Below are 27,764 nucleotides of genomic sequence, written 5' to 3' on the forward strand. Positions count from 1 at the left end.
GAACCCCCTCATCCATCACTCATTCCGTGTTACCTGTTGGATGTGGAGGAACCCTACCACAAACTGAAATATTGTAAAGGTACCCTTCAGTACATAAATAGAGCACTGTAAATAATATAGATTAGTTACTGCTATCTTCTCAATGCAATTTTGAATACATGTCAGGAACACCTGATTTAAACCCCCTCATCCATCACTCATTCAGTGTTGCCTGTTGGATATGGAGGAAATCTACACCACAAAGTGGAATATTGTAAAGGCACTCTTCAGTACACATAAAATAGAGCACGGTGAATAATATAGATTAGTTGCTGCTATCTTCTTAACATGATTTTGAATTTATAAATAGTAGTAGAGTAAATGTCTGGAATGCCTGACTTAAACCCCCTCATCCATCACTAATTTCGAATAAATGTATAGATGCTGCATTGAATTCATGAAGATATCATTCGTTTTGAGCAATCATTCCCTTAGCTCCCCCGTTCTTTGATTGTTTCAAAGAAGTAGTCAAACTACAATATGTATTGTTTAGTTACATCTATTGCCAAGTTATTTAAGCCATTTCATCTCTAGTAGATTCAAATAATTTCTGTAATTCTGAATTATGTTGCTGAACAAACTTGACAATCACCATTAGAAAGAAGGTGACATGTTTATGGACCCAGAACTAGCTAAGACAGTTCTCTGTGTACATGCGGATCACTTCAAGAATCTTCTTGATGAAAGAAGCTTGTGTGGTTTGTTAAAAGACTTCAATCCGCTCACAGCCATGCAGATTAAGAAGAATTTAGATCGACATTATTTTAATAATAATGAAAACTCAAATGGTTTGATTTTTAGCTAAATTACCATAATTATTATAATTAATTGAATACAGGCTGACAATGTTTCATTTCGCAAACTGTATCTGAATAATGTAATTTTAACTGAATCTTAAGCTGTTCAAACAGCTTTTTTAGATGATGTTATCGATGCTGTATAAGTTGAAACCTTTTGATGATGAGAGGTACATGAACAAACCTACACTAAACAATACTACATTCCAGCTTGGAACGAAATGAGTGGAGTTGAACGACGCCCTGTTTATCGAAACTACATCAATCAACTTTTCAACTATGCAGGTTATTAATGAAATGAAATGAAATAATACCTACTACTTTGTCGGAACTAAGTCCGATCTACGCCAGATAACCCCCTCCATATATCCCTGTCCCGCATCAGGGTTCACAGTTCCTCTTTTGAGTTTGTCCCAATTTCCTTCAGTAACATAGACAAGTAGCTTTGTCTTGGTCGGCCTTGCTGTGCTCTACCATGCATAGGTTTCCATAAGACTAAATCACTGGCAAGTAGCTCAGGATGTCTGATGCAATGTCCCGCCATTTTTAGTCTCCTGCTTTGTAACTTGTTTGACAGCCTTGGTAGACTACCATACAAAGTTATATTGCTGACCTTGTCCTTCCATGAGATACCCAGCACCATGCGTAGCATCTTTGTGTATGTCCCGTCCAATACAAATGAAATAAATTATTTTTATCCCGCTTATAACAACAATCAAAATTAAAAACTTATGGATGTATATCACTCATTATTATGTATCACTCTCTGACATCTTCTCCTCACTACAAATATTACCACTTCTGATATAATAATGTTTTTTTTTGTGTCTTCTTTGGCTCAGGCATGGCTCCAGCTCAAAATCTTTGGGTGGGTGCAGCTTGGCGCACGGCGGGGGGGGGGGGGGGGGGGGGGTGTGAAGCCCCCCTGGAAAATTTTGGAATTTTACTCTCCTAAACGTATTTTAATATCTCCAAAACAGTCTCAATTGATTACAGAAGTCAATTGACCCTTAGTTTATACAAAATTTGACAATTTTTGTGTGAACATTTTCAAATCGTTTGGGTGGGTGCAACATCTTTTGGGTGGGTGCGCACTGCTTTGGCTATCTGTTTCATTTCCAAGACCAACCGCTGATGGGTAGCTCGATCTTCAGGTGATCGATCTGGAGAGATGAAAACAGTCTTATGATCTTCACACAGTCTCGGCTTTTTGGCATTTACTAATATCTGATGAACGGTAAGTTAGAATTACCTAGCGAAACTTTGACTGGTCTCGTCTTGTTGGCTGATTTTCTCCCAACCCAGATAGCTTCAAAACGTGGTTTTTCTTCAATCTGCTGAAAAATCACGGTAACTTTATTGCACAGTTCCTCTTCATCAGTCTCCTTCAAACCAAAGATGAGCACATTCCTACTGCGATCCTCTTCCGATACAGCATTCTGTACAACCTTTTTTAAACTCTCTTCTGCAAGCACAGGTGCATTTTTAGTCACAGGCCACAGCTTGACTGTATGACTTCATCTCAGCTTGGACAGTGTCTTGAACGGCGGTCTTGACGGTGGAGTGCACAGATTCCAACTGCTTCCAGAAGTTCAGCCTGCAGCTTGATAACAGTACTTTGCGATCGGATAATATCGCTCTTCAACTCCTCCATATCTTTCTTGCTATCCAGAAACGTACTTACATGATTATCGGTAGTCTGATACGCAGAATACAAAATACAAATGTTTTACTGAAACTGACTTCACTGGCTTTTTGAACGTTTCAACTGAAAACTCAGATTTATTGTCACTAACAGTTCGTAGCTTCCGCGAGTTCAGTGATCCAACCGTTATAGACCTCATACTCTTCAGTAATGTAGGTAGAATAAACTGACAATCTTTGAAGAGTATTCATTTCCTCCATCGTTTACTTGTACTTGTATAAAGTAAAAAACACAGTACCAGCAAAATGGCAGTTGTAATGTAGCGATAAAATAGAGATAAGAGCTAGATTATCAACACGTAACAAAAACTGTAAAACTGTATCATAATATTATTATGCTTTTAACATCATCTGTTGTGATATACATGACAAAGGGTTGGAAATGTACAGTAACTATATTGCAATTACACAATATTATGTGAACGACCCCTAACCCCTTATAGGCTCTATAAGTATTGAATAATGATAACTGCAGGGTTTCAAAATGTACAAGGCATCATATCAAAGATTGCATATGCCCGAAAGAAGGACAAATCCAATTTGGCTCTCTGGATGTATGGAAAGCTCTCAACCTTCCAGAAAAGGACTGTTCAAAGGAACACTTAAATCCCTCCGACAGGTAATTATTATAAATAATAATTTAGTCTACACTTCATTATGTCAAATCACCTACTATAATGAAGAACTAAAATTGTTGTGTTAACCAAGTTTAATGTGACTCAATTTTGGTGGAACTTTAGAATTTGGACGTTATATCTATCATGTTCATCTTAAATCTCATATTATATACTCAATATTCAATTAAACAGACAAAGATAACCTCTCTAGGCCCTCTGGTGGTGACGTATAAGTGCTTTCTCAGTACTTTCTCTCGCTTTTGGACAAATCCAGTGAGTTAACTTTTTATCAGTGGTCGAACGGGGGCAGGATTCTGACCGGGGCCGGGGAGCCCCAATATGGCCGGGGCTGACCACTGAGAATTGGCCGGGGCCGGGGTTTACCCCCGGCGAATTGCCAATTTTTGGCCGGGGCCGGGAAGAGCTGGGGGTTGTGATTTTGGCCGGGGCACCGGGCGACCACTGCTTTTTATGTCACGATTTTTAAAACTTTATTCATAAGTTTATGAAACATCAAAACTTTGCATGCTCTGCATTATGTAAAGTCAGTCATGCACTAGAGCACAGTTCACATATAACCTAATCCAGCCTAGGGGAGGGGGTTTGAAATCGCTTGTGCTAGAGTGATTTATACTCAATAGCGGTGTGAAAAGTGGCTCAAGGAGGGGAGACCGACGTAAACAATTTTGAATTGGTAGAAGTTAAGCTTAGGCTTTAATGAAAAACTATTTAAAGAATATCATTCTTTTACCACAGACATAAGACTTTGCCGTAGGGTATACAAAAATGTGACCATTCATCAATTTTTAGAGTGCTGTATCTGTACCCGAATAGAAATAAAGGATTTTAATGGAACAGTTTTCTTCCGCTCTGAAAGTGAACGAATGACAAAACAGTCTAGAAAATTCCTCGCCCTGCTGCAGAAGATCAATCCTGGGTTGTGCTCACCAAAGCAAACCTCTTTTTTGTGTATTCAGTGTCTTAACTATGTAAAAGACAACTATAACAGGGTGAGTGGTTTCCTCCTGTTTTACTAACATTTAAAAACATTATTATTCAAAGGTAAATAGACAGCGAGTAGTAATTTTTAATCCATTTCTATCGGATTTGCAAACTTTTAAAATGATATAGGGGGGGTGTCATGTCCGTCTATGTCCGCCTATGTCCTGTCCTTTTTGGATTCTATGAGACAACGGACGTGTTTTTTGGGACATTGGCGGACACGGACGGACATTGGCGGACTCGGACGGACATTGGCGGACTCGGACGGACATTGGCGGACCCGGACGGACATTGGCGGACTTGGATGGACATTGGTGGACATTAGCGGACATTGGTGGACATTAGCGGACAAACATTTTGAGGACTGAAGAGTACTCAAGAGTACTGAGAAGGATGGCTGAGGAGGATGGCTGAGGAGGATGACTGAGAGGGAGGAGAAGGATCAGGAAGACCCAGGAGGAGGAGGAGGAGAACTGAGGAGGATGACTCAGGAGGAGGAGGACTCAGGAGGAGGACTGAGAAGGAGGAGGACTGAGGAGGATGGCTGAGGAGGATGGCTGAGGAGGATGACTGAGAGGGAGGAGGAAGAGGAGGAAGAGGACTGAGGAGGAGGAGGAGAAGGACTGAGGAGGAGAAGGAGGACCCAGGAGGAGGAGGACCCAGGAGGAGGAGGACTGGGGAGGAGGACCCAGGAAAAGGCCCCAGGAGGAGGAGGAGGACTGGGGAGGAGGAGAACTGTTGAGGACTGATGAGGAGGACTGAGGACGAGGAGGAAGAGTAGGAGGAGGACTGAGGAGGGGAGGAGGAAGAAGACTGGGGAGGATCAGGAAGACCCAGGAGGACCCAGGAGGAGGAGGAGGAGGAGGACCCAGGAGGAGGAGGAGGAGGAGGACCCAGGAGGAGGAGGAGGACTGAGGAGGACTGAGGAGGAGGACTGACGATGACTGAGAAGGAGGAGGACTGAGGAGTACTGAGGAGGATGACTGAGGAGGATGACTGAGAGGGAGGAGGAGGAGGACTCAGGAGGAGGACTCAGAAGGAAGAGGAGGAGGACTCAGGAGGAGGACTTAGGAGAAATGAGAAGGAGAACTGAGGAGGAGGAGGAGGAGGACTGAATAGGAGGAGGAGAAGGAGGGGGACTGGGAGAGGACTGGGGAGGAGGAGGACTGATGAGAAGGATGAGGAGGAGGACCCAGGAGGAGGAGGACTGAGGACCGAGGAGGAAGAGGAGGAGGATGAAGAGGAGGAGGAGGACCCAGGAGGAGGAGGACTGAGGAGGACTGAGGAGGACTGAGGAGGATGGCTGAGGAAGATGACTGAGAGGGAAGAGGAGGAGGAGGAGGAGGAGGACTGAGGAGGACTGAGAAGGAGGAGGAGGAGGACTGAATAGGAGGAGGAGGAGGGGGACTGGGAGAGGACTGAGGAGGAGGATGGAGGACTGAGGAGAAGGATGGAGGACTGAGGAGAAGGATGAGGAGGAGGACTGAGGAGGAAGAGGAGGAGGATGAAGAGGAGAAGGAGGACCCAGGAGGAGGACCCAGGAGGAGGACTCAGGAGGAGGAGGAGGACTGGGGAGGAGGAGGACTGTTGAGGACTGATGAGGAGGACTGAGGACGAGGAGGAGGAGTAGGAGGAGGACTGAGGAGGGGAGGAGGAAGAGGACTGAGGAAGATCAGGAAGACCCAGGGGGAGGAGGAGGAAGAGTAGGAGGAGGAAGCATCTAAATGTTATTTCCATTTTTGTCCGTTTTTGTCCATTTTTGTCCGTTTTTGTCCGCTCTATTTTTTGTCCGTTTTGAAAATATAGGGTACCGAACGGACAAAAAACATGATCCCCCCTATAACAGCAAAAATTGAACATTTTATTTAGCAATTTATGTGTCCATTAATGTCCGCCTATGTCCGCCTATGTCCGTCTATGTCCGCCTATGTCCGCCTATGTCCACCTATGTCCGCCTATGTCCGCCTATGTCCTGTCCTTTTTGGATTCTATGAGACAAGCGGACATAGACGGACGTGACACCCCCCCCCCCCCCCCGATATAACACTTGTACGATCTCAAACTTATGTGATATGATACTGTTGATATAAATGTGGGAAGTAATAAAGTATTTGCAGGTGTACAGTGCTGTTTCTGAAATTGACGAATCCTCTTGTGATGAAGATTGAAGAAGCTATTGCCATCCAAGTGGAAAAAGTCCCGCCTTTGTCACCCTCCTCGAATAGAACTAAGAAAATGTGGAGACTTTCTTCATTTAGTTCCCAATCAAGTGGACCAGATGTTGATTTGTTTGAAATGGACTGAGACTTGTGTTTCATATGCCAGGTTGAACAGGTTTGTGTGAAACTTTTGCTCGCAAATATAATTATTATACATATTATCTCGATTTAATTTTAAGAGTATGGGAGGTTATTCTTCTTTAACAATACGAATTTCCCTAGACGTTAGAAACGAAAAAGGATAGTCTGATTCAAGGAAAAGATAAAAGTTTCTTCGTCGATTTCGCAACATACTATCTGTGGACATCTACAGAAATCGTCAGGATCTGTGCAACATCGATGTTAATCCTGATTCGCACATGACCAAGTGCCCTGTTCTTAACCCTGAGAGTCTCGGAAAATATCTCTATAGCAAGCTAGGTAGATATCACAAAACATGTCGTTTGAGGTACAGCAACTCGAGGGTGAAACAATTGAAGGGTAAATTATCTGAAGCTGTAAGTTTAAAACCTGTCTTTAAGGCAGGTTTTAAAATGGAAAGACACGTGTCCACGCACGACAACACCAATGCTGCATTAATGAGTGCAGGTATTGACGCTGTACGGACCTTTTAACTGGAGCAGGAGAATGTTTTACCAGAACTGTACCTCGTGTCTGACCCGAAGCTTAAGTACAATGACTATGTGACGTCTAATTTATCTGAGAACGCTGCAAACTCCAGCAATGTTTAATCTGATCACATCAGTTTTCAGAAAGACAATGTCGGTAAGACGAGTTTGTTTCGACAGCAGGATCGTATCTAATCTTGCCGCAACAATAGATGCGGATAGAGATGATAACACTTTAACAAAGACAGCACTCATAAAGGAGATTAGAAAAGAAATCTTTCAATGTAGAAACGAATTCTATCAGCTATGTTTGATTTACTGATCGGTGGCATCTGTAGAAATATAGTGTTTATGTGGATTAATCTGTTAAAGCAGGGCTATTGTATCATTTTAACATTAACTTTGCATAGTGATGATACTTTTATTGTGTCTCTTGTGATTATCTATTTCTACAGTATTACGGTACCACGAGGTTTCTGGCGCAGTGACGCGCGTTTGAGCAAATATCGTGCTAGATACGTCACGCGCCGCAACCGAATCAGATTTAAGTGCACTTTTTTCATTGTAAACACTACATACGACGCGCAACACGTTCTACGAGGTCGAAATTTTCGAGGTCTCTAACACCGGAATGGAGCAATATTTAGACGATCTGACACTTTCTGGGGCTTAAGCAACCTAAGAGAAATTAGGGGAACAACTCAGAAAAAATTTTTAGTCGATATTCCGGTGTCTGTAGATGTCCGAAGTTTTGGCAGTAAAGTGCTCACAACACAGCTTCTGAAGGCTCTAGAAGGTTTCCGATACCGTCAGAGTGTTCAGTACACTCCATTCTATTATATAAGAACCCTAAATGAAGTCTCAGGGCTCGAGCAGAAAAGTGCGATATTTGCCCGTAAGAGCCTCTACTAATTCCAAAACTACCCCCTCCCTATTTTGTATTTGCCGGACGTCCTAAGTAGATGGCCCCTAATCACTAATAGTTAACGGGTGATACTCGTAAAATGTAAAATATCTGTTCCGTCGTTAACGGGTGATACTCGTAAAATATCTGTTCCATATATTGGGACCGTCGACGAGTCCAACTCGGCGCGCGTCCTGGTAGGTTGTAAACCTACAATTCCGTCGACGAGTCCAGCTCGGCGCGCGTCCTGGTAGGTTGTAAACCTACAAACTAATAGTTACCTTACCTGGGGACCTCAGGCTATTATGTTCATAAACATAGAGATTAGGCGGAATGACAGGCTGAGCGCGGCCCAGTAAACTAATAGTAGTGTTATTTCCTCTGCCGTCATTACGAGAAGCAATTTTTGCTCCACAAAGTTGAAAGTTCCTTCTAAATAAATCAATATCCCAAAAATTTACATGTAATCTAGGCGTTTAAAAATGTAAAATTCCACGAAATTAAACATGACAGGATTCCCAATTCCGCGAACTGGCATTGCCATTGCCAATTTGCAATTGCCACTGTTAGTTCTTGTATTGTCAAAGTTTCACTCTGGCAGATTTTAGTCCTTTTATTTAACTTTAAATTTCACAAACAATTGTGTTATACTGAAACAAATTTGTAAAATGTTTGAACGTTTCGAAATGGGTGAAAATGGATGTACAATATACCTATAATATATATTGGCTCATTGACATTAGTCGATCACGTTCTCCGTTGAATCGACTAGTTAAGTTGGTTGTATTGATGATAGTTGATACCACACGTTTCCTAATGAATGGGCAAGCAGTCCCAAATTAGATTGAAGGTGACACCTCAATGTAACATGAAACTACTGGGATCACCTATCAAACAACGTCACGGTATTAAGCAATGACGTACGCTTTGAGTAATAAATAGACAAGACAACGTACCTGGTATCGTCCAATTGATGTTACACCTCATCTGCGCGCACACATTAATTAACGCGCAAGCGCAGAAAACTCTTATCCAAGACGAATGGCGTTCGCCGCTGACATTTTAAGTCTGCTTGGTACTAGCAAATGGAGAAATGGGGCCTTTATCTGGTGACGATAAAAATGAAAACGTAATAATACAGTCGTGTACATATCAGTTGGACATTCTTCAGTTCAAAATAATGAGTAAAAGACAATATTTGAGATAGCACATAAACCGTGTCTTACCTATTAAAATATTGAAAATCATTTCGAAAAATCAGATAACAAAAATCTATAAAAATTACTCTAATCGACACACTTACAGATCTTCATTTAAGTCTAGAGAATCACTGATCTATAATCTACATTTTCGTGTCTAACAAGCAACCATGTACGAAGCATTTGATACCAGTGTTCAGATTTGGGCTAAATAACTATCAAACGTCAATCTTAGACCCAACTGATCTAATGAAATCATGATTTTCATGGTTGCACTTTCGTGGAGAAGGGCAAAGTTCGAGTTCTTTAACTTCAATCGTAAACGCATTCAAAAGGCCCAGAGTTTTATCTCAATCGAACTAGCAGTTCGCTTCGTACGTGATCTGTTACATCAAAAATCTGGAAATTTCTGTGCCACCCCGCATATTATGCAATCAAAATATATCGCATTATAAAAAGTTTAACAGACTTGTTGTTAAACTTACACTGAAGCTTAAATTGTGGTCGAAACTTCTGCGTAAAATTGCTTATCAGATTTATCAAAAGACACAATAAAATCATTAAGGATCGTACAGTTTTAAACATCCAGTTAATGAACTTTGTATTAATTAGTTGCTTGCTGAAGAAGACAGTTAATAGGTTTGTCACAATTGAAACAATTAAACGTAAAAATAAACGATTCCCACCGGTTCGAAACAGAACCAAAATCTAACAGACCTCATATAATAGTCCAACACAAAAAAACAATTTTCATGCTTGGCATTCCCAACATTCCAATATATCAGTAGATATCACGCTCGTCAGGTTCCCTAAACTATAAGTGTATCGATTGGCTCCAGTCATTCAGCTTTAGCTTTGGCTAAAGTGTGATACAGGCGAGGCTGGTCCACTAGGTGGTCTCCCCATGCTTTTACCTTGTAATTAGTAATAATTAGTAATAATTAATAATTAGTTGCTGGTAATTTTGTGACCATAACCTTGACCATTACTTGGAGGTTGGAGTCTAATCAATGTTCTTAAAGAATTGCTTACATGATAATTTATCTTATTTGTAAACACTGTAAATCAGATTACAATATAACCAAGTTTAGAAGCTCTCACCTGTTTGAACAAGAAGAATATAACCGCAACATAAAGACCAATGTGTGTTAGCTGGGATGTCCATGTTTCCTCCGGCAGTAACAGCTGAAATTTAGAATGAGGATTCAACGAATATCTTAGACTGTGCATATTTGCCAGTTAAAAATGGAGTGCATCTAAATTTACGCAATAATAATAACAAAAACAAGTTTGTAAACCTTCAGAATAAGAAGAGCAATGAATATTCCGATAGCAGCTGGCAGGAAGATGGCAACAGGGTGCCTTGGTTTTGCGAGTGGAGACTCCTCAACGGAAGAGTAACGGTGGTTACCCAACAGAATATCGTAACTGTCCTGCCTTGAACCGTCCAGGAAGTTGTTTTGTACGTATCTAGAAGGTAGTTAAGACTGGTTACTATTGGTTACTACTCATGTGGTTACCACTCATGTGGTTACTACTCATATCTACTCGTTTTGGAGTGTCAGATTCTGGTATCATATCAGATAATCAGATAATCTCAGTTTTCGTGTTCATTTCGTAAGGTTTCACATACCTCCTCTCATGAAATGGTTTATACGCTGTAATGTGACTAATCAAGTTATAAGAGAGTAAATTATCCAATCTTTACTAATATGGAGATAAAACATCCGACAACTTTTTAACGGAGTAGTTATAATGTTGACCAAATGTTGACAAAATGTTGAACAGCTCCAGGCCCACTAACCGTTGCATACTCTTGTAGCCGTCCTGTAGGAGTCCCATCTTGGTCCTGACCCCGGTCCTGGTGTAGTCGCTCTTTAAAGCGGGTGTTCCGGTGTACTGGCGGGCTATACCGTCCCCGTTATCAGCCCATCTGTTCTTAAACACATACCTGGACATGGTTAGTCAATAACACGTGGCAATCTCATTGTACTTACGACCTTGTTTGTGTTTACAATGCTAGACAAGACATGAAGACAGGTGGCAAACAAGTCTAAAAGGATACAATAGCAGTCACACATTCAGCTGACAAGAAATTAATATAGTTTTCAACAAAATATATAGATATAATCAAGAAATCTAACTCGAATTGAGAAGAAGCAGGAATCTCGTCACCCTCTCCCAGAACCCCCATCTGTCTGAGCTGCTGAGTGAGAATGTAACGACCTATCATACCCTGTACCACGTTGGTTCTGTCCAGACAGTCTATACAGTTTGTTCTTACAACTCCACTCTGTGTTGACGATACGCTACCTGAGTATTAGATCACTGATCACGTGGTACTACGTATAACGTTACTAACCACGTGATTCTGGTCAAGGCGGAGAATATTAATTTAAACAGCAAGTTTTACTGACGTTAATAATCTTAGATCATTCGACTCATTGAAATTTTTTAACAGAGCAATAATAAGTACCCTGGTTATCTTTGGAGAAATAACTCCAACTATCCAGGTCGTCTTTGAGCTTGTCCATGAGAATGTTGAGGTTGTACCATCTCATCTTACTGCACTCTTTGTGGAAGTCAAAGTGGATAAATGTCACTCCTGGTAGCAAATTCTGACCTGGTAATGATAGTAAATTAAAATGGGATAAAGAAATAAAATCAAGAGTTAACACTTAACAAGCTACCCAAAGGCCTCGGTAGAGATTTGTCCGCCTTAAAAAACAATTATCATTAAACCTCATTTTCCTATTTCCTTTCCAACAAACCTCCGATATAATTGAAGCTTTGACAAATCTCCTTTTCTTTTCCCTTATCATCAATAAGACTGACACACACATTCTTGCCGTACAGCGCAATCTGCTGCTGCATGTGTCTCACAAACACATCCTTCTGATTCTCCTTGTTGAACAGCTTAACGTAGGGTTTGTACGTGATGTTACTGCGCTGGGACCAGTACAGCGGGATACTACCACGGGTGTTGACATGAGAAGCCACCTGACCAGCGTGCCGAACAATTTGTTCAGTTTCCACGTTGTTCGCAACATTACCGTCGTCATCAGCGCCACGAACAAAGTACCGCACCCCGATCCTGTTGAGGTTACGCCGGGAGAAGAGAACAAAGTCGAAGGTTTTGCCCATAAGGCTGCAGGTGGTTATTGAGAGTACACCGTACACGACTGGTAAACAAAACCCGGACAGTTCCGGACAGATCTCTATCTGGGACATGAGGTATCTGTTCCACATGAAGCGCTCGTCACCACGCTCCATGAAAGTTAAACTTTTGAAACTTTCATCCACGTTGTTGAGTCGCTGCATCGTATGACTCAGATCGTAGGTGTAACTGAAGTAGAAAGAGTCCGCTGACAGAGACTTGTTCAAGAGAGCCAAGTACTTCTCATTAAGCGCTTTGACGCTCTCAGAAGCGCTGCGCGACTCCACGAACGGTATCAGCTCATACTTAGCCATCTTCCACACAATGCTCTGTCCATCAATAGGCCCTATCTCTTCCTTTTCAGTGATGATGATAAGGTAGGATGTGAGAGGAAGGTTTATAATACCGAACACTCCACAGATGTCACGACCAGGGGTAGTGGGGCTGGAGGTTGCGGATCCAACCTGTAAAAATGTTTTTGTAGAAATATTTTTTAGCAGGAAGTATTTAGAAATTTCCTACATACATACATACATACATACATTTATACATACATACATACATACATACATACATACATACATACATACATACATACATACATACATACATACATACATACATACATACATACATACATACATACATACATACATACATACATACATATACATACATACATACATACATGCATACATACATACATACATACATACATACATACATACATACATACATACATACATACATACATACATACATACATACATACATACACACACCTCTTCTCAAGACACAAACAGACATGAAACACACACACTATCTCATTATACACATGATAAACATGAACAGGGGGAGTTTATTACCTCGAGGGTATTAGTGTTGATGTAGACAGCATGTTGAGCACCTTGAGCAGAAACAGAGATACTACCAGGTGACACGTGGAGCTTCAAGTCATTGTACAACACGCTCATCCTGTACACACCAGGTAGTTCAGGTTAACTTCTAGGTTAAGTAGTGGTTATGTTACAGGGGAATACGGAGTCAGAGAGATAGAGAGAGAGAGAGAATAACAGTTTAAATGTAAAGTACTGGATCAGAAAAAAATATGAGATTTACTGAAGGCACAGAATCACTGAACAACAAAGTTTTCAGATACAATTCATGATTACGTTTACAAGTCCACGCGTTAACCTGGTTAGAAATGTGACTACAATTACATTGCATCAATACAGTACACTTTGTACAACCGGTGTGTGTTTACAATATTACTGCTAAATAGAATATAAAAATGAGCAGACAACGTCACTGAAACACGTACAGAGAAATCACGCCAACGAAAGATACTACTAATATCATGAAAACACGTCCGTGAACTATTTATACAACCATTTTACTAACTCACAAGATCGACCTATACTGCATTATACATACCGACGTTATCTGTTATACACTTTTGAATACGTTTACATTTGCATAGCTCTCTTATCTAATATTTCTATTTGAGATAAGACTGGCTCATCACTGTGTGCGTGTAATTGTTCGACGGTTTTTTACACACTATACACAATACAAGTACACGGAATCTGTAAACTATGTCAACTGTCATTCCAAATTTCGATGAAAAGATACGGCTTATTATTGGTAATCTTTTGAGTAAAGCAGATCCACTCTCCAAAACACTCCTGACTGCTTTTGACTCGTCTAAAGATGTGTCCGATAATCAGACTGTACTCGGTGGGCCCCGTTTTCAGTTAGCTACATTGAACGCTTGTGCTCTTTTTCTCAACATCAAAACCGAGGAGCCTAAAGGCAACCGTATATTTTCAAATAAGCCTTCACTTGCCAAGAGAATCATACTCGAGATTCAGTCACTGTACCCTGCCATCTGTCCGGATTGTGATATCGAATACTCGACTCAGTTTGATTCTGTTACAAAACCTGCCGCATGTTGCTTTCTTTGTTTGCAAGGCTGCCATGATTGTGATTCTTTTGAACCACGTGTGTCTTCAGCTACTTCTGTTTGGCTTTGCAAAGCATGTTATGAAACCAACTTACCAAATCAGTCAAAGGCGAAATCCAAGGCCCCTAGTAAATTGGCCTCTAAACAGCAATCTGGTGCAAACACTCCATCTTCCCAGAACCAGAAAAAACAACATGTCTCCCTTGATCAAGATGAGCTTCAGAAAAAGCTTTCAATCGTCAAATCACAGGAAGATGAACAACATTCAGTAAATGACGATAAATCGCAGCTGCCCAATTTACGGCTTGATGAGATCTGTAGCTTGCTAAAACTTGGAAAATGCCCACACGGTGTCAGTGGTAAAACGCCAAGTAATGATCAATCAGCATGCAAAATGTTCCACCCTCCACGCTGCTCTAAGTTCATTAAAAATAGTACCCACAGAAAGTTTGGCTGTAGGCGTGGTGATAAATGCAAATTTTTTCATCCCCAACACTGTCCAACATCCTTGTCTGATAAGTCTTGTTACGATGAGGAATGCTTATTAGTTCACACTGTTGGTACTAAACGACACAAACCCAAGGAGCGTGATTCCTACAGAAGAGACATCTCTGATAACAGAGCTTCCAATGATCAGAAAAATAAAGAGAATAACAACAATAAAAGGACGCGCTCTTCTTCTCAGTCTCATACTAAGTCAACACCCCAGCATGAGAACAAGGATTTTTTAGAGATTCGATCCCTTCTGACGAACTTCCAGACCACTTTTCAGAAAGAGATCGAAAACATAAAATCCAGTATTGTGACTCAGGAGAACAGAATTGCCTCGCTCTTCCCCAGTGCCAACCAGCACATCATCAGGCAGTTCGTCCCTCACGGTCCTCCAAGCCAGAACATCATGTTCCAACATCCTGTTCCCCAGTTCCAACCGCAGAGTCGTTTTCCTCCTCCCCAAGCGAACTGGTCGAACATTCTAGCATCTGGCTGCTAAACATTCAATCATTTAACCCTAGCGCCCATAGCACCTCCAGATGGAAAGCCTCTTACCTTGAAGACGAATTAAGAAAGGAACAAGCCAAGAACCACACCGTTCCATTAATCGCCTTAACAGAGACATGGCTTAAGTCTTACATTGAGGATGCTCAACTTGAAATTCCGGGTTACTCTCTGTTCAGAAGTGATAGAGAAGCTAGGGTTGGAGGTGGAGTTTTACTTTATACACATGATGAACTCCCCATAACTAACGTCCAGACATATGATGATAGATACTGTCAGGCTTTGATGTGTACCAGCGAATCTGAAAAGTCAATCATTTGTGTTCTATATCGCCCGCCCGAGTGTCCAGTTCCCAGTTTTAAATCATGTTTGGACTTCATTGACCAGTACATTGCCAGTGGCGATGGCGAATACCGGCTATCACTTCTTGGAGACTTTAATATTCCCCTCATTGGCTGGTCCACTAATTCTATCTTACCCGGTGGTTCCTCATGTTCAACTTACAGTGCAGCTCTTTTACTTGACTTCATGTCTGAGAATCTATGTACTCAACATGTGCTGGAACCCACCCGACTCAGAAATGTATTAGATCTGTACATTTCAAACTCAGAGGATCTAGTTTCTCACGTCTCTATTTCGGACACTCCACTATCAGATCACAGACGTGTAGAGATATTTTTGTCTTACAATCCTTGTTCTCCTACTCATTCAGATCCTCCGGATTTCATTGATTCTTCGTTTAGAAGCTTAGACTTTAATAAAGCAGATTTTTCATCGATCAATGACATGCTCTCATCTGTTGACTGGGCTCAACTCATCAACCTTTGCGACAAAGAGGATTTTCCAGAGCTATTCACTCTTATTACTCTACAAATCTGCCAGATTGGCTGTCCGAAGAAGATCCCTCCCAAAACCCAAACTCGCTCATCTGTGCGCATCCCCTCTCGCAGAAAACGAAAGCTTCAAACCCAGCTAGAGGCTGCAAAAATTAATCCCCATAGCCCTCCCACACAGATTGAATCTTTGAACCGGAAACTTGCTCTCGCTCATATGGATATTCGTGATGCCATCAACCAGGATCTCCTGTACCGTGAACAGCAAGCCGTAAGCAAGGTAAAAGAAAATCCCAAGTATTTCTATAGTTACGCTAAGAAATTTTCGAAGAAGAAAAGCAACATCAGCATGCTTTATGATGGAAACGGTGCCATCAAATCAAATCCAAAAGATATTGCCAACCTCTTGCAGAATCAGTTCTTATCAGTATTCAGTGATCCTTCGAAAACTCGGATCGACTCTGCTTCTTTCAGTCCCCCTCCAATCAAGCATCCTTTTACTGACGATATGCTGAATTTCTCCGTGGACGACATCATTAAGGCCATTGAAGACATCAAACCTAATGCTGCATCAGGTCCTGACGAAATTCCAGTCACCCTTCTCAAGAACTGCAAGAAAGCCCTAGCAGAACCAATGCACATCATCTGGTCCCGCTCTTTAGTTACTGGGGAGGTCCCTAGTTTCTATAAGTTCTCACACGTATTTCCTCTCCACAAGAAGGATAGTCGAGCCAAACCAGCTAACTACCGACCTATATCACTCACCTCTCATGTGGTTAAAGTATACGAGAGGGTGATAAGAAAAAAGCTGGTAAACTATTTGGAGATCAATAACCTCATCTGTAGTAAGCAGCACGGATTTAGATCTGGCCGGAGTTGCCTTACTCAACTTCTCCACCATTTTGATGACGTTTTGGATTCTCTGAGCAACAATTCAGATTTTGATTCAATATACCTCGACTATGCCAAGGCTTTCGATAAAGTCGATCACAAACTCCTACTGAGAAAGCTCCAACTCTATGGAATCCATCCTAAAATCATAAAGTGGATAGAATCTTTCCTCTCAGACCGGAAACAAGCAGTTGTTGTTGACGGTCATCTGTCCATCCTTGCACTGATAATCAGCGGAGTTCCACAAGGTACGGTTTTGGGGCCGATCCTTTTCTTGATTTTTATCAATGATATCGAACATTGTATCATGCACTCTATAATTCGATGTTTTGCTGATGACACTCGCATATCCATTGCTATCAAATCGGAGCATGACGTCAAGCTCCTCCAAGAAGATCTGCAAAATGTCATTGACTGGTCTGAAAGAAATAATATGGCCCTTCACAAAGACAAATTTGAGTACATGTGTCATAAATTCAACCACCAATATGTACTATCTGAACTTCCATTTGTGGTTGAACACTATCAATACTCAGTTTCCAAAGACACTATACTTGAGCCAATACATCAGCTCAGGGATTTAGGCGTCATAGTGTCAAGTGATCTCTCTTGGTCCCCTCACATACGAGCCATTGCAGATAAAGCTCGCCAAAAAGCATCATGGGTTCTCAGTGTATTTCACACACGATCTCACTCCATCATGCTGACGCTATACAAATCAATGGTTCGAAGTCTGATTGAATATTGCTGTCCATTATGGCATCCCTCAAAAATCAGCGATATCCAAGAACTGGAGAGTGTACAGAAAGCATTCACCGCCAGAATATCAGGAATGCGCGATCTCCACTACTGGGATCGCCTGGTCTATCTATCTCTGATGTCTCTTCAACGAAGGCGGGAGCGATTCATCATTCTCCATATGTGGAAAATCCTCCACGGAAAGACCAGCAATGATCTGAACGTTCTATTTGTTTCACGCCCAAGGCTTGGAAACCTTGCAGTAATTCCATCAAAACGTAGAACCAGTTCAACAGCAAACCTCACCTTGTTTGACAACTCATTTGCAGTTCAGGGACCTAAATTGTGGAATGCAATCCCCTACCATCTGAATGTCATTCAAGATCTAGAGCACTTCAAAGATAAGCTCACAAAGTTCATGTTGTCTCTCCCTGATAAGCCGCCGATCAGGGGATATACTCCTCCAAATACGAACTCTCTGCTGTGCTGGCGCAACGAGCGAGACTCTACTTCGCTATGGGGTGGTCAGAAGATGTGATGGCCCCGTCAAGTCTTGACGAAACTCAACATAGGTCACATAGGTAGGTCACGTCAAACAACGTATGGTCCAGAATTGGTATTGTTCTTTCTTACTAAACACTAGTTACAGGTATATACACGCAAAGCAGATGTATTTAATACATTAAGTACCAGAGCAGATCATCACAGAGCCATTAATTTCCTAGAGAAAAAAAAAGAGGAAATATTATCACAGACACTGCTAACATGTGTAATGTGTATAAACAATGTGTGGTATGTAAACATGATATAGATAGCGGATGACACAGACAGTAAACACTCTAATTTATGATAAACAATTAGCTAATTTGCATTAGCAGTTAAATCAGCAGGATATGGTTAAGAGTAAATACAGTATTTGGCTGAGTAGCCATTTGAGTGATATCGTTCGTGATGTACAGAACAAACATTATGAACTAAAACTGTGACATACTGGGCATTTTACTTAAACCGATATTTTACAATCTCATTCGAGGGCGTTGCTCTGAAATCTTATCTTATGACCACTTATAAGGTTACACAATAATATTATGCACATCAACGTAATATGTACCAATATCATACATTATAATATTATATCATGGCATTATAAAATGTCGTAAAGTACAAATATTGATAAGATGAAATATCTTGTGGACAGAATATGATAGATTTGGAGGATAAAGTTTTCTGGAAACTGACGATTTTGAAACCGGATAGAACACTGGAAACATTCAATAAAACAAGGATTAGCAGGTTGAAAATAATCAATATCACAAACGTTCACAGCATTATGTATTGGGCTATAATACATCGGATTTACACGACCTGAGTCACGTGGGAATTTTACAGTGCGTTAAGTTTGAATGGTGGATATTAAATATTCGACAAGCATTCCCTCTCCAACATCTATAAACTCTGAGCTCTCAAATCAGAACTATTGATCGTTTAATTAAAATAGATTCACCTAATTTGCATTGTTTGCCTAAAGGTGTATACTGTATGTACTTTGATGGGCAAAACAATTAATAACTGCAACAACTAATGAAATCATTCAATAATTTAAAGAAAACTTGTTAGGTCAAAACATTCCATCAAAGACAGGACAGTTATTTTAAAAAGCGCATTATATTATATTTAAACGGAAATAAAGATAATCCATAGCAAAAGCTAAAGATCGATAATTTTTGAAAACAATTTTGACATAGTATAGTTCGCTAGAGACAATTTAGTATTATTTAATTCATTACAAATTTAATCAAGTCGTAGATATCGATTCTCTAATTTACCCCATTAATAAAAATCAAGACATCGAAAGGACCAGCTATCTAAATCACACACGTCACGTGACGTCACACGAACAAAAGTACCACCTCAGAGAAAAGAGCATGCGCTAGAATAACCATGCAAGAAGACGACGAGTTCCAGTCCCCAAATTAATTCCCGGAGAGTCCCCTCTCATCACCACACAAGTATCAGTAACACCACTACACAAACACTAGTCCCCTTTACCACCTGTCTTCTTCCTCCGACTCCTCGGCTTGCTCTCCGCTTTCCAATCCTCGTCCCACCCGTCGTTCAGCCACTCGTCCAGATCTCCTGGTGCTTCCTGTTTCTTGGAGTTGGGATCCAGCCCGAAGATGTCCTGGTTTGCGGGGCCCCTGTTGGTCACCCCGGAGCTGTATTGAGAGTTGCTACTAGCGCTGTAGGAGTTGCTGGAGGAGTAAGGGTCACTGACGGACATGTTTCCCATGTTGGAGGAGAGACTGGTGGGGTCGCCCATAGCGTTATTCTGGTAACTTCCTCCTCCTCCACCCCCTCCACCTCCTCCTCCATCCCCTCCACCTGTGTTCCCAAACCCAGTACTGGAGTTACTGTAACTGTTGTTGCTACCCACGCTGTTACCGTAGCCGTAACCCTTGTTGTACTTATCGTTCACACTATTCCAGCCTTTCTCAGAGTAACTGGCAATAAGGGTGGCTCCTTGAGAACCCAACTGAGCGGCTTTAGTGGACATGTTGCTTAGGGACGCCTTCATGTTCGACTGGAATGCGGGGTCAACAACTTTAGCTGCAGTGGGTTTGATGTAGTTTTCGTTCACTTCCAATGCTTTGGAACCTGCAGCACGTGCTAGAGATGACGCGCCGGTAGCCAGCGCAGAGCCCCAGTATGACAAAGTATCAATATACTCATTGTTAGCTTGGGGCTGTGGGGCAGGTGTGCTGCCGAATCCTACATACTTGCCTCCCTGGGAAGGAGGAAGATTATCAGCTCGGCCCTGGTTCTGCTCCATCTTGTTAGCTAGGAACTGATCACGTGCCTGTAGTTGAGTGTTCCCTCCGTACGTGTACACCTCGGAGCTGTTGTTCCCACTCTGGAAGCCGCCGGAGCTGCTGTTGTTGTAACCTCCTCCTCCGCTGTTACCACCTCCATTGTAGGATGACTGGTTACTGATGTTGTTGTAGCTGTTTGATGAGTACGAGTGGTTGGATGATGTGTCTCTCGCACTTAGATTTGATTTAGTGGATGGTTCGTCGTGACCTTGAAGTAGAGCTGGAGAAGATCTGTTTTCTTTGGCACGATACATTGAAGATGAAGACGAGGAAACTTTGGCTGTTGAGGGATCCCAGGGTCGCCCCTCGCTCTCGCACTTCACCTTGTCCCGCCACAGCTCTGCGGCTGGAGTGTTGTATTTCTGAGTAATAGGCATGGTTGAGCTCCAGCCAGGTTGGGACTCTAAAAACTTTCTAGCTTTATCATTCCCACCAACTTTCATTTTGGCCAGCTCGGTGTCCTTCCACTTGTCCATAGTGAGAGATCTCACGAAAGACAGGTGAACTCCAACACTTCGATGTTTTCCAGAACATTCCAAGCAGATGAAGATGGCGAGGGACACACTAGCCCACTGAGGGTTCCTGGTGTTGCACTCGAAACATAGGTTGTTGGAGTCTCGGGGTCGGAGCTCTCCCAAGAGCCGCCTCGAGCGTGGACTGGCCATGATGGTGCACTACTATAATTTCATTGGGCCTAAATCTGGGATAAATAGGTTGTTAAACAATATCATAAGATCTATACAATTACTTTGTGAATGTTGATGCATTTTGCGAAGAAACATTAAAAAAATCAAAATTATAATCATGAAATTTTAATGATTTATTTTAAAGAAGAAATACAATTTTGATAACGTCATTGATGAAGGGTCAATGAAGGGTTACAATTGGTATAATACATACAAAACTTGCATAATATACAATATTATAATGTTTTAAAATGTTTAGTAAATTTTGTTTTCGTAACTATATTTCTTCAGGACGTTACAGAAGGACTTAATTTAATGTAGTTTGAGGAGTCCTCACGTCCAACAATGGCATTTCTCTGGTCGCTAATATAACACGAAATTCTAAGAAACACGTCCTATTAATAACAACTTTAACTTAATGAAAGCTACCTAAATATAAACTGATGCAGTAACAAGAAACAACCAATAAGTGCACAGCACATCATATTATACCACAACTAAAAATGTAGTTTATAAAAAACGGGATCCTTGAAAGAACACGCATTTCAAATTAGGACTACACATTTATATATTAATAATATATCTGAAGTTTAAACGTAATTCAATTTTTATAATTGAACCTTTAATTCCAAAATTAGATATTTTCCCTGAATTGCACTAAACGTAAATTTTACCAAATCTTAGATCTCTTAGCATCCTCAAGGAACATTGGATCTTCGGAACTAACATCAAACAAATCATAAAACTGAGCCACATTCTTTACTATACCGTTCACTCTAAGATGTCCCGGGCTGTGGGGATCCATGATGATTCTTCTCTTTGCTTCCTCTTCTTTGATATTATTCCTCCAGATAACAGCCCATGCGTAGAAAACCTTCTTCATTTCTTCTCTCTTCTCCTCTTCAGAACGGTTCTCTTCTTCCATCATGCCAGCAAGAGCTTCAAGAGATATGCTCAGTCCTCCCAAATCTGCAATGTTTTCACCCAAACAGAGATCTCCCTTTACGTTCATGCCATAAATTTGGTACTCATCAAAATGAACCTTGAGTTTTTCAGAGCACTCGTTGAACTTCTTCTCGTCTTCCTCAGTCCACCATTGTGCCAAGTTTCCCGCGTGATCAAACTTTGCTCCTTTATCATCGAAACCATGAGTTATCTCATGACAGATAACAGCTCCAATACCACCGAAGTTTGAAGCAACAGCAGCATCTTTGTTGTACATGGGGGGCTGGATGATTCCTGCTGGAAATACAATTTCGTTCTGAGTGGGGTTGTAGTAAGCATTTACGGTTTGCGGGGTCATGTGCCACTCAGTTTTATCCACTGGTTTGTAACATTTAGCCATCTCCTTATTGGTGTGCCACATTTGGCAGATGATGATGTTCTCACAGAAATGCTTTGCTCCCAGGTTCAAAGTGCTGTGATCTTCCCACTTGTCGGGGTATCCAATCTTAACCACAAATGTTCCTAACTTTTTCAATGCCTTCTCTTTAGTTTCACCCTCCATCCACGGGAGATTCTTGATCCTGGTCTCCAGTACTCTCATCATCCTCTCAATCATATCCAACACTTGAGCTTTACTGTCACTGGGAAAGTGCTTATCGACGTACTTTTTGCCAACAATTTGACCTATCAGACTATTGACAGTGTGGTAGACTCTCTTCCATCTTGGTTTCTGCTCTTGCTGACCTGCCATTACTTTTCCGTAAAAATCAAACCTTATTTGTGCGGTTACGTCATCAAGATATTTAGCCATGGAAGATATGAGTCTGATAGCAAGGTAGTGTTTCCAGACGTCTAGTGAAACTTCTTCCAGAAGAGTATTAAACTTCTTCATGAACTCCACCTCGACCACGCACACATACTGTTCAGGACGTGTATTCACTCGTGGATTCACTCCTAAAGCAAATGAACATTTGGGCCAGTTCACATTTGGACATAGCTCCGTTAGCTGGGCCATGGTGTAAGGGTTGTACACTTTGTAGGGCTCACGTCGGTCAACCTTCTGCATGCAACTCTCAGCCAAACTCTCTTCTAACTTGTAAACCTCGTTGGTATCTCCCAGATAATCGGGTTTTATTTCTGTCTTGATATGGTCGGTCAGGGTCACTAAATACTTCTTGTAAGCCTCACGTTTATCCGCCATGTTCTCATCAAAGTAGACGTCCCGGTCCTGGAGCCCTAAGCCGGATCTGTCCACTTCCAGAATCATGTTGTCTGAGTCCTTGAGATCTGGCGACGGGGAGAAGTCTAAAGGAACGTTAACTCCGCTCTGAGATAACTCTAGGATCACGTCTACCAGGTCTTCCGTTGAATTCATCCAAATGATTACATCCAAATGACGTTCCAGAACGTCACTGAATTTCGTTGCGTTTAAATTAGCTTCGTCTTGTCCTTGTTCCCAGAGTGTTTGAACACAGCCCCATTCATCGGACTCGTCGCTCTTGTCATCTAGGATTTGTCTTAGTTGATTCTCGTTAGCCTGAAAAATACATCATTACAAACAATAATTCGGCAAGTTTCCATAAACGATATTTTATGATCGTCGCCGATAATCGCTTATTGAGCGCTTTTTCGGCGCTTTTTAAAAAAAAAACCGTTTACAATCGCTTTTTTTACGATTATAAACGGTTCAAAAAAAATCGCTTATAATCGACTATAATTGGTGTCATAATTCAAAAAAGCGCTTTTTTGAATTTAAAAGCGCTTATAAGCGCTTTTAAGCGCTTACTAGCGTCGCTGAGCGATTTGAAAGCGGTTTTCCAGTAGGATTAGCGCCAAAAACGGGTGGATAAGCGGTTGGCCGGATAAGCGATTCGTAGGCGCTTTTTTGAACCATTTATAAGCGATTATAAGCGCTTATAATTGGGGTGCAATTTAGCTGTTTGTAAAGCGCAAATAAAGCGCTTATAAGCGCTTTTAAAATTGAGTCAGGAAAACGCTATATTACATCTTATAACCGCTTATAATCGATTATAAGCGTTTTTTTAGAAATCGCTTATAACGGCTAATTCATCGCTATTTCACCGCTTTTACCGCTTTTCCTATCATCCATGACCAGGTGAGCAGGAATTAAAAAGCGCTTATAAGCGCTTTTTCGATGCTGCCCCTAGCCTGGTCGGAACGGGGTAGTGCCCGGAATTTAAAAGCGCTTATAAGCGATTTCCCAATTCCCCTTAACCTGGTTGGAACTTTCATGTGCTTTTCTGAGCAACCTGGGGTGCACCGGCAGAGTCAGGATTTAAAAGCGCTTATAGGCGCTTATGATCGCTTTTCTACCACTTTTCCTATCACCCATGGCATGGGTTGGCAAGAATTATAAAGCGCTTATAAGCGTTTTTCAATGCTGCCCCTTACCTGGTCGGAACGGGGGAGTGCCCGGAATAAAAAAGCGCTTTTTAAATGCTGCCCCTAACCTGGTCGGAACTGGAAATCAGAGTGCCCGCTTATAAGTGCTTTTCTGAGCAACCTGGGGTGCACCGGCAGAGTCAGGATTAAAAAGCATTATGATCGCTTTTCTACCGCTTTTTCTATCACCCATGGCCTGGTTGGCAAGAATTATAAAGCGCTTATAAGCGTTTTTTCAATGCTGCCCCTAACCTGTTTGGAACGGGGGTGTGCCCGGAATTAAAAAGCGCTTATAAACGATTTCTCAATTCTCTTCAACCTGGTCGGAACTGGAGAGTGCCCACTTGCATGTGCTTTTTTGAGCAACCTGGGGTGCACCGGCAGAGTCAGGATTTAAAAGCGCTTATAGGCGCTTATGATTGCTTTTCTACCGCTTTTCCCATCACCCAAGGCCTGGTTGGCAAGAATTATAAAGCGCTTATAAGCTTTTTTTCAATGCTGCCCCTAACCTGGTCGGAACGGGGGAGTGCCTGGAATTAATAAGCGCTTATAAGCGATTTCTCAATTCCCCTTAACCTGGTCGGAACTAGAAATCAGAGTGCCCGCTTATAAGTGCTTTTCTGTGCAACCTGGGGTGCACCGGCAGAGTCAGGATTTAAAAGCGCTTATAGGCGCTTATGATCGCTTTTCTACCGCTTTTCCCATTACCTAACCATGTGCTTTCGCGCCACTTCGGGCGCGCTTGTTTCACAAGTACGTCAAGAAGTGAGTGGGCGCGCGCTACTGCAAGCGCAAGGGCTCTGGATAGAGCAAATTGCACCCAGCTAGTGAGGCGAAACTCACTGATCTTTCCAAAAAGGTATGACAAATTTGGTATTGTGAAAATTCTCACAGTCTCTAGAAAACAGTGTTACAAAAAAATTTTAAAATCTGAGCAAGTTTATTTTATCGTCCACCCCTAATCCAAAGCCGTTGAGCTTTGATCTAGCCGCCAACCCTCCATCGATTTTGGCAACCATATATTGGTTCCCAAAATTTCCCGCACTTTGCAGTTTCTGCAGTAGGCCGGGGTAATTAGGTATAAACTACAGTACAGCTGTACTTACAATCACATTCACAAGCATGCAAGCTCACCTGGTCCAATGAGCCTAGCGGGAAACAAAAAACGTTTTAATTAGTTTGTTAAACGAAGTGTCGTACGTCACCTTAAGATCGGGTGACAGGGTGCTTACAATTCGCGTTACTGGGCGGCGCTCAGCCTGTCATTATCTGCATTCCGCCAAATCTTTATTCGGGCTGAGTGAATTACGACTTTCATCGCCCTAAAAAAGTGCGAATGCTCATTGGACTAGCATTCACGTGATCGTTCAGAACCAATTAGAGCCGCGCAAAAGATCACGTGCACGCCAACCACCAATAAAAAAGAAGTGACGTATGCACTACAAGAGCCGCGCGCTGAGTTAGATTGTAAAATCTGATTATTTGATTGTAAAATCGCATAAACACGCCTATTTGCGCGTTTTAGAGGGTTTAATTACGCCAGGCTATGCTTATGAACATACTAGCTTGGGGTCACCTGGTAAAATTCGCGCCACTTGTTTCACAAGTAAAGAAAAGCATCAACTCGCCTTCGTGCGCGCGCCCGCAGTATTCATGTTGCCACGCGCGACGTCAGATTGCAGATATGAGGACAAAATTTTGACACCCAATATAAAATTGCTTAGATCCGTGCCCAGGCTGCAAGCATTTTTTCGCACAAGTACCGCCTCTGTGTCACCGGGAGGTGGGGCGCCACTGCAAGCGTAAAAACCCGGGTACTTAAACATTAAAGCAATCCGATTATTTTAAGAGTCAATGTTAGCGCGCGCCGTATTTGTGCGAAGCGCAATGTTGAACGTGATTGCGAGAATTGACGGGTGACACTCGTAAAATATTTGTTCCATATATTGGAGTCCAACTCGGCTTTTACTAATTCGCTCGCCCAAAAATTTCACGTGACTTTGGTTTTTATGGTTTTGCAGCCGTACAAAACGGTTTTACATAAATCCTAATCCCAACCCTAACCCTAACCATAACCCCGAAGTTAACCATAACCCGTTCCACAAGCCTAACCCTAACCCGGGCCCTAAACAATCGAATTCGTATTTTACTAGCCTAGCCTGTCACGTGACCAAAACGGATTTTTGCCCATAACTCTCCAGGGAAGCATTTTAACCCTACGTCATGGGGGGTGATTCGGAATCAGCGTCCAAAAATACACATATATAGATCATTTTCATGCCCCAAAGGGCCTTTTCACAAGAATTTCCTTAAAATTTGGGCAAGCGATTTAGTAGAAGCGGTAGAAAAGCGATCATAAGCGCCTATAAGCGCTTTTAAATCCTGATTCTGCCGGTGACCCCAGGTTGCACAGAAAAGCACTTATAACTATAAGCGGGCACACTGATTTCCAGTTCTGACCAGGTTAAGGGGAATTGAGAAATCGCTTATAAGCGCAGCATTAAAAAAGCGCTAATGAGCGCTTTTTAATTCCGGGCACTCCCCCGTTCCGACCAGGTTAGTGGCAGCATTGAAAAAGCGCTTATAAGCGCTTTATAATTCTTGCCAACCAGGCCATGGGTGATAGAAAAAGCGGTAGAAAAGCGATCATAAGCGCCTATAAGCGCTTTTAAATCCTGACTCTGCCGGTGCACCCCAGGTTGCTCAGAAAAGCACATGCAAGTTTCGACCAGGTTAAGGGGAATTGAGAAATCGCTTATAAGCGCTTTTTAATTCCGGGCACTCCCCCGTTCCGACCAGGTTAGTGGCAGCATTGAAAAAGCGCTTATAAGCGCTTTTTAATTCCGGGCACACTCCTGTTCCGAACAGGTTAGGGGCAGCATTGAAAAAACGCTTATAAGCGCTTTATAATTCTTGCCAACCAGGCCATGGGTGATAGAAAAAGCGGTAGAAAAGCGATCATAAGCGCCTATAAGCGCTTTTAAATCCTGACTCTGCCTGTGCACCCCAGGTTGCTCATAAAAGCACATGAAAGTTCCAACCAGGTTAAGGGGAATTGAGAAATCGCTTATAAGCGCTTTTAAATTCCGGGCACTACCCCGTTCCGACCAGGCTAGGGGCAGCATCGAAAAAGCGCTTATAAGCGCTTTTTAATTCCTGCTCACCTGGCCATGGATGATAGGAAAAGCGGTAA

At 42.0% G+C, this 27,764-nt stretch overlaps 4 protein-coding genes and 1 long non-coding RNA gene across 6 annotated transcripts in view; 2 read left to right on the forward strand and 3 right to left on the reverse strand.

Moving 5' to 3' along the window:
- The first annotated feature begins 138 nt into the window (after positions 1–138).
- LOC134815238 (uncharacterized) lies at positions 139–7,399 on the forward strand. Of its 2 annotated transcripts, none has more exons than XR_010160230.1 (7): positions 139–827; positions 1,047–1,121; positions 3,016–3,159; positions 3,350–3,430; positions 3,968–4,167; positions 6,277–6,493; positions 6,601–7,399. It is a non-coding gene; the product is annotated as an uncharacterized LOC134815238 (long non-coding RNA). The 2 variants fall into 2 exon arrangements; XR_010160229.1 differs by having other exon boundaries at positions 3,369–3,430.
- A 1,637-nt stretch (positions 7,400–9,036) lies between these two features.
- Positions 9,037–27,764, reverse strand: part of LOC134815236 (phosphatidylinositol-3-phosphatase SAC1-like) — a 61,055-nt gene continuing 42,327 nt past the window's right edge. The window contains exons 2-9 of the mRNA XM_063823750.1: positions 13,113–13,251; positions 11,861–12,710; positions 11,566–11,712; positions 11,234–11,402; positions 10,894–11,040; positions 10,388–10,559; positions 10,191–10,274; positions 9,037–10,003 (exon numbers count right to left, since the gene is read on the reverse strand). Coding sequence (XP_063679820.1) covers positions 9,929–10,003; positions 10,191–10,274; positions 10,388–10,559; positions 10,894–11,040; positions 11,234–11,402; positions 11,566–11,712; positions 11,861–12,710; positions 13,113–13,220 — 1,752 coding nt within the window. The 5' untranslated portion in view covers positions 13,221–13,251 and the 3' untranslated portion in view covers positions 9,037–9,928. The remainder of the gene's footprint in view (positions 10,004–10,190; positions 10,275–10,387; positions 10,560–10,893; positions 11,041–11,233; positions 11,403–11,565; positions 11,713–11,860; positions 12,711–13,112; positions 13,252–27,764) is intronic.
- LOC134815471 (uncharacterized) lies at positions 14,597–18,252 on the forward strand. Its single transcript, XM_063824005.1, has 4 exons — positions 14,597–14,605; positions 14,793–15,073; positions 15,241–17,177; positions 18,107–18,252. Exons 1-4 carry the CDS (start codon positions 14,597–14,599, stop codon positions 18,250–18,252), a joined length of 2,373 nt encoding a protein of 790 aa, XP_063680075.1.
- Positions 18,954–22,539, reverse strand: LOC134815237 (ADP-ribosylation factor GTPase-activating protein 1-like). Its single transcript, XM_063823751.1, has one exon. It carries the CDS (start codon positions 21,200–21,202, stop codon positions 19,703–19,705), a length of 1,500 nt encoding a protein of 499 aa, XP_063679821.1. The 5' UTR covers positions 21,203–22,539; the 3' UTR covers positions 18,954–19,702.
- On the reverse strand, positions 21,894–24,764 carry LOC134815472 (neutral endopeptidase-like). The gene is made up of 2 exons (XM_063824007.1): positions 24,693–24,764; positions 21,894–23,705 (listed from the first exon to the last, which is right to left on the reverse strand). The coding sequence occupies exons 1-2, from the start codon at positions 24,762–24,764 to the stop codon at positions 21,894–21,896; spliced, it is 1,884 nt and encodes a 627-aa protein (XP_063680077.1).

Source organism: Bolinopsis microptera, chromosome 5, assembly GCF_026151205.1.
Source record: "Bolinopsis microptera isolate Bmic1 chromosome 5, MBARI_Bmic_1.0, whole genome shotgun sequence".
In the NCBI taxonomy this organism is placed as follows: domain Eukaryota; kingdom Metazoa; phylum Ctenophora; class Tentaculata; order Lobata; family Bolinopsidae; genus Bolinopsis; species Bolinopsis microptera.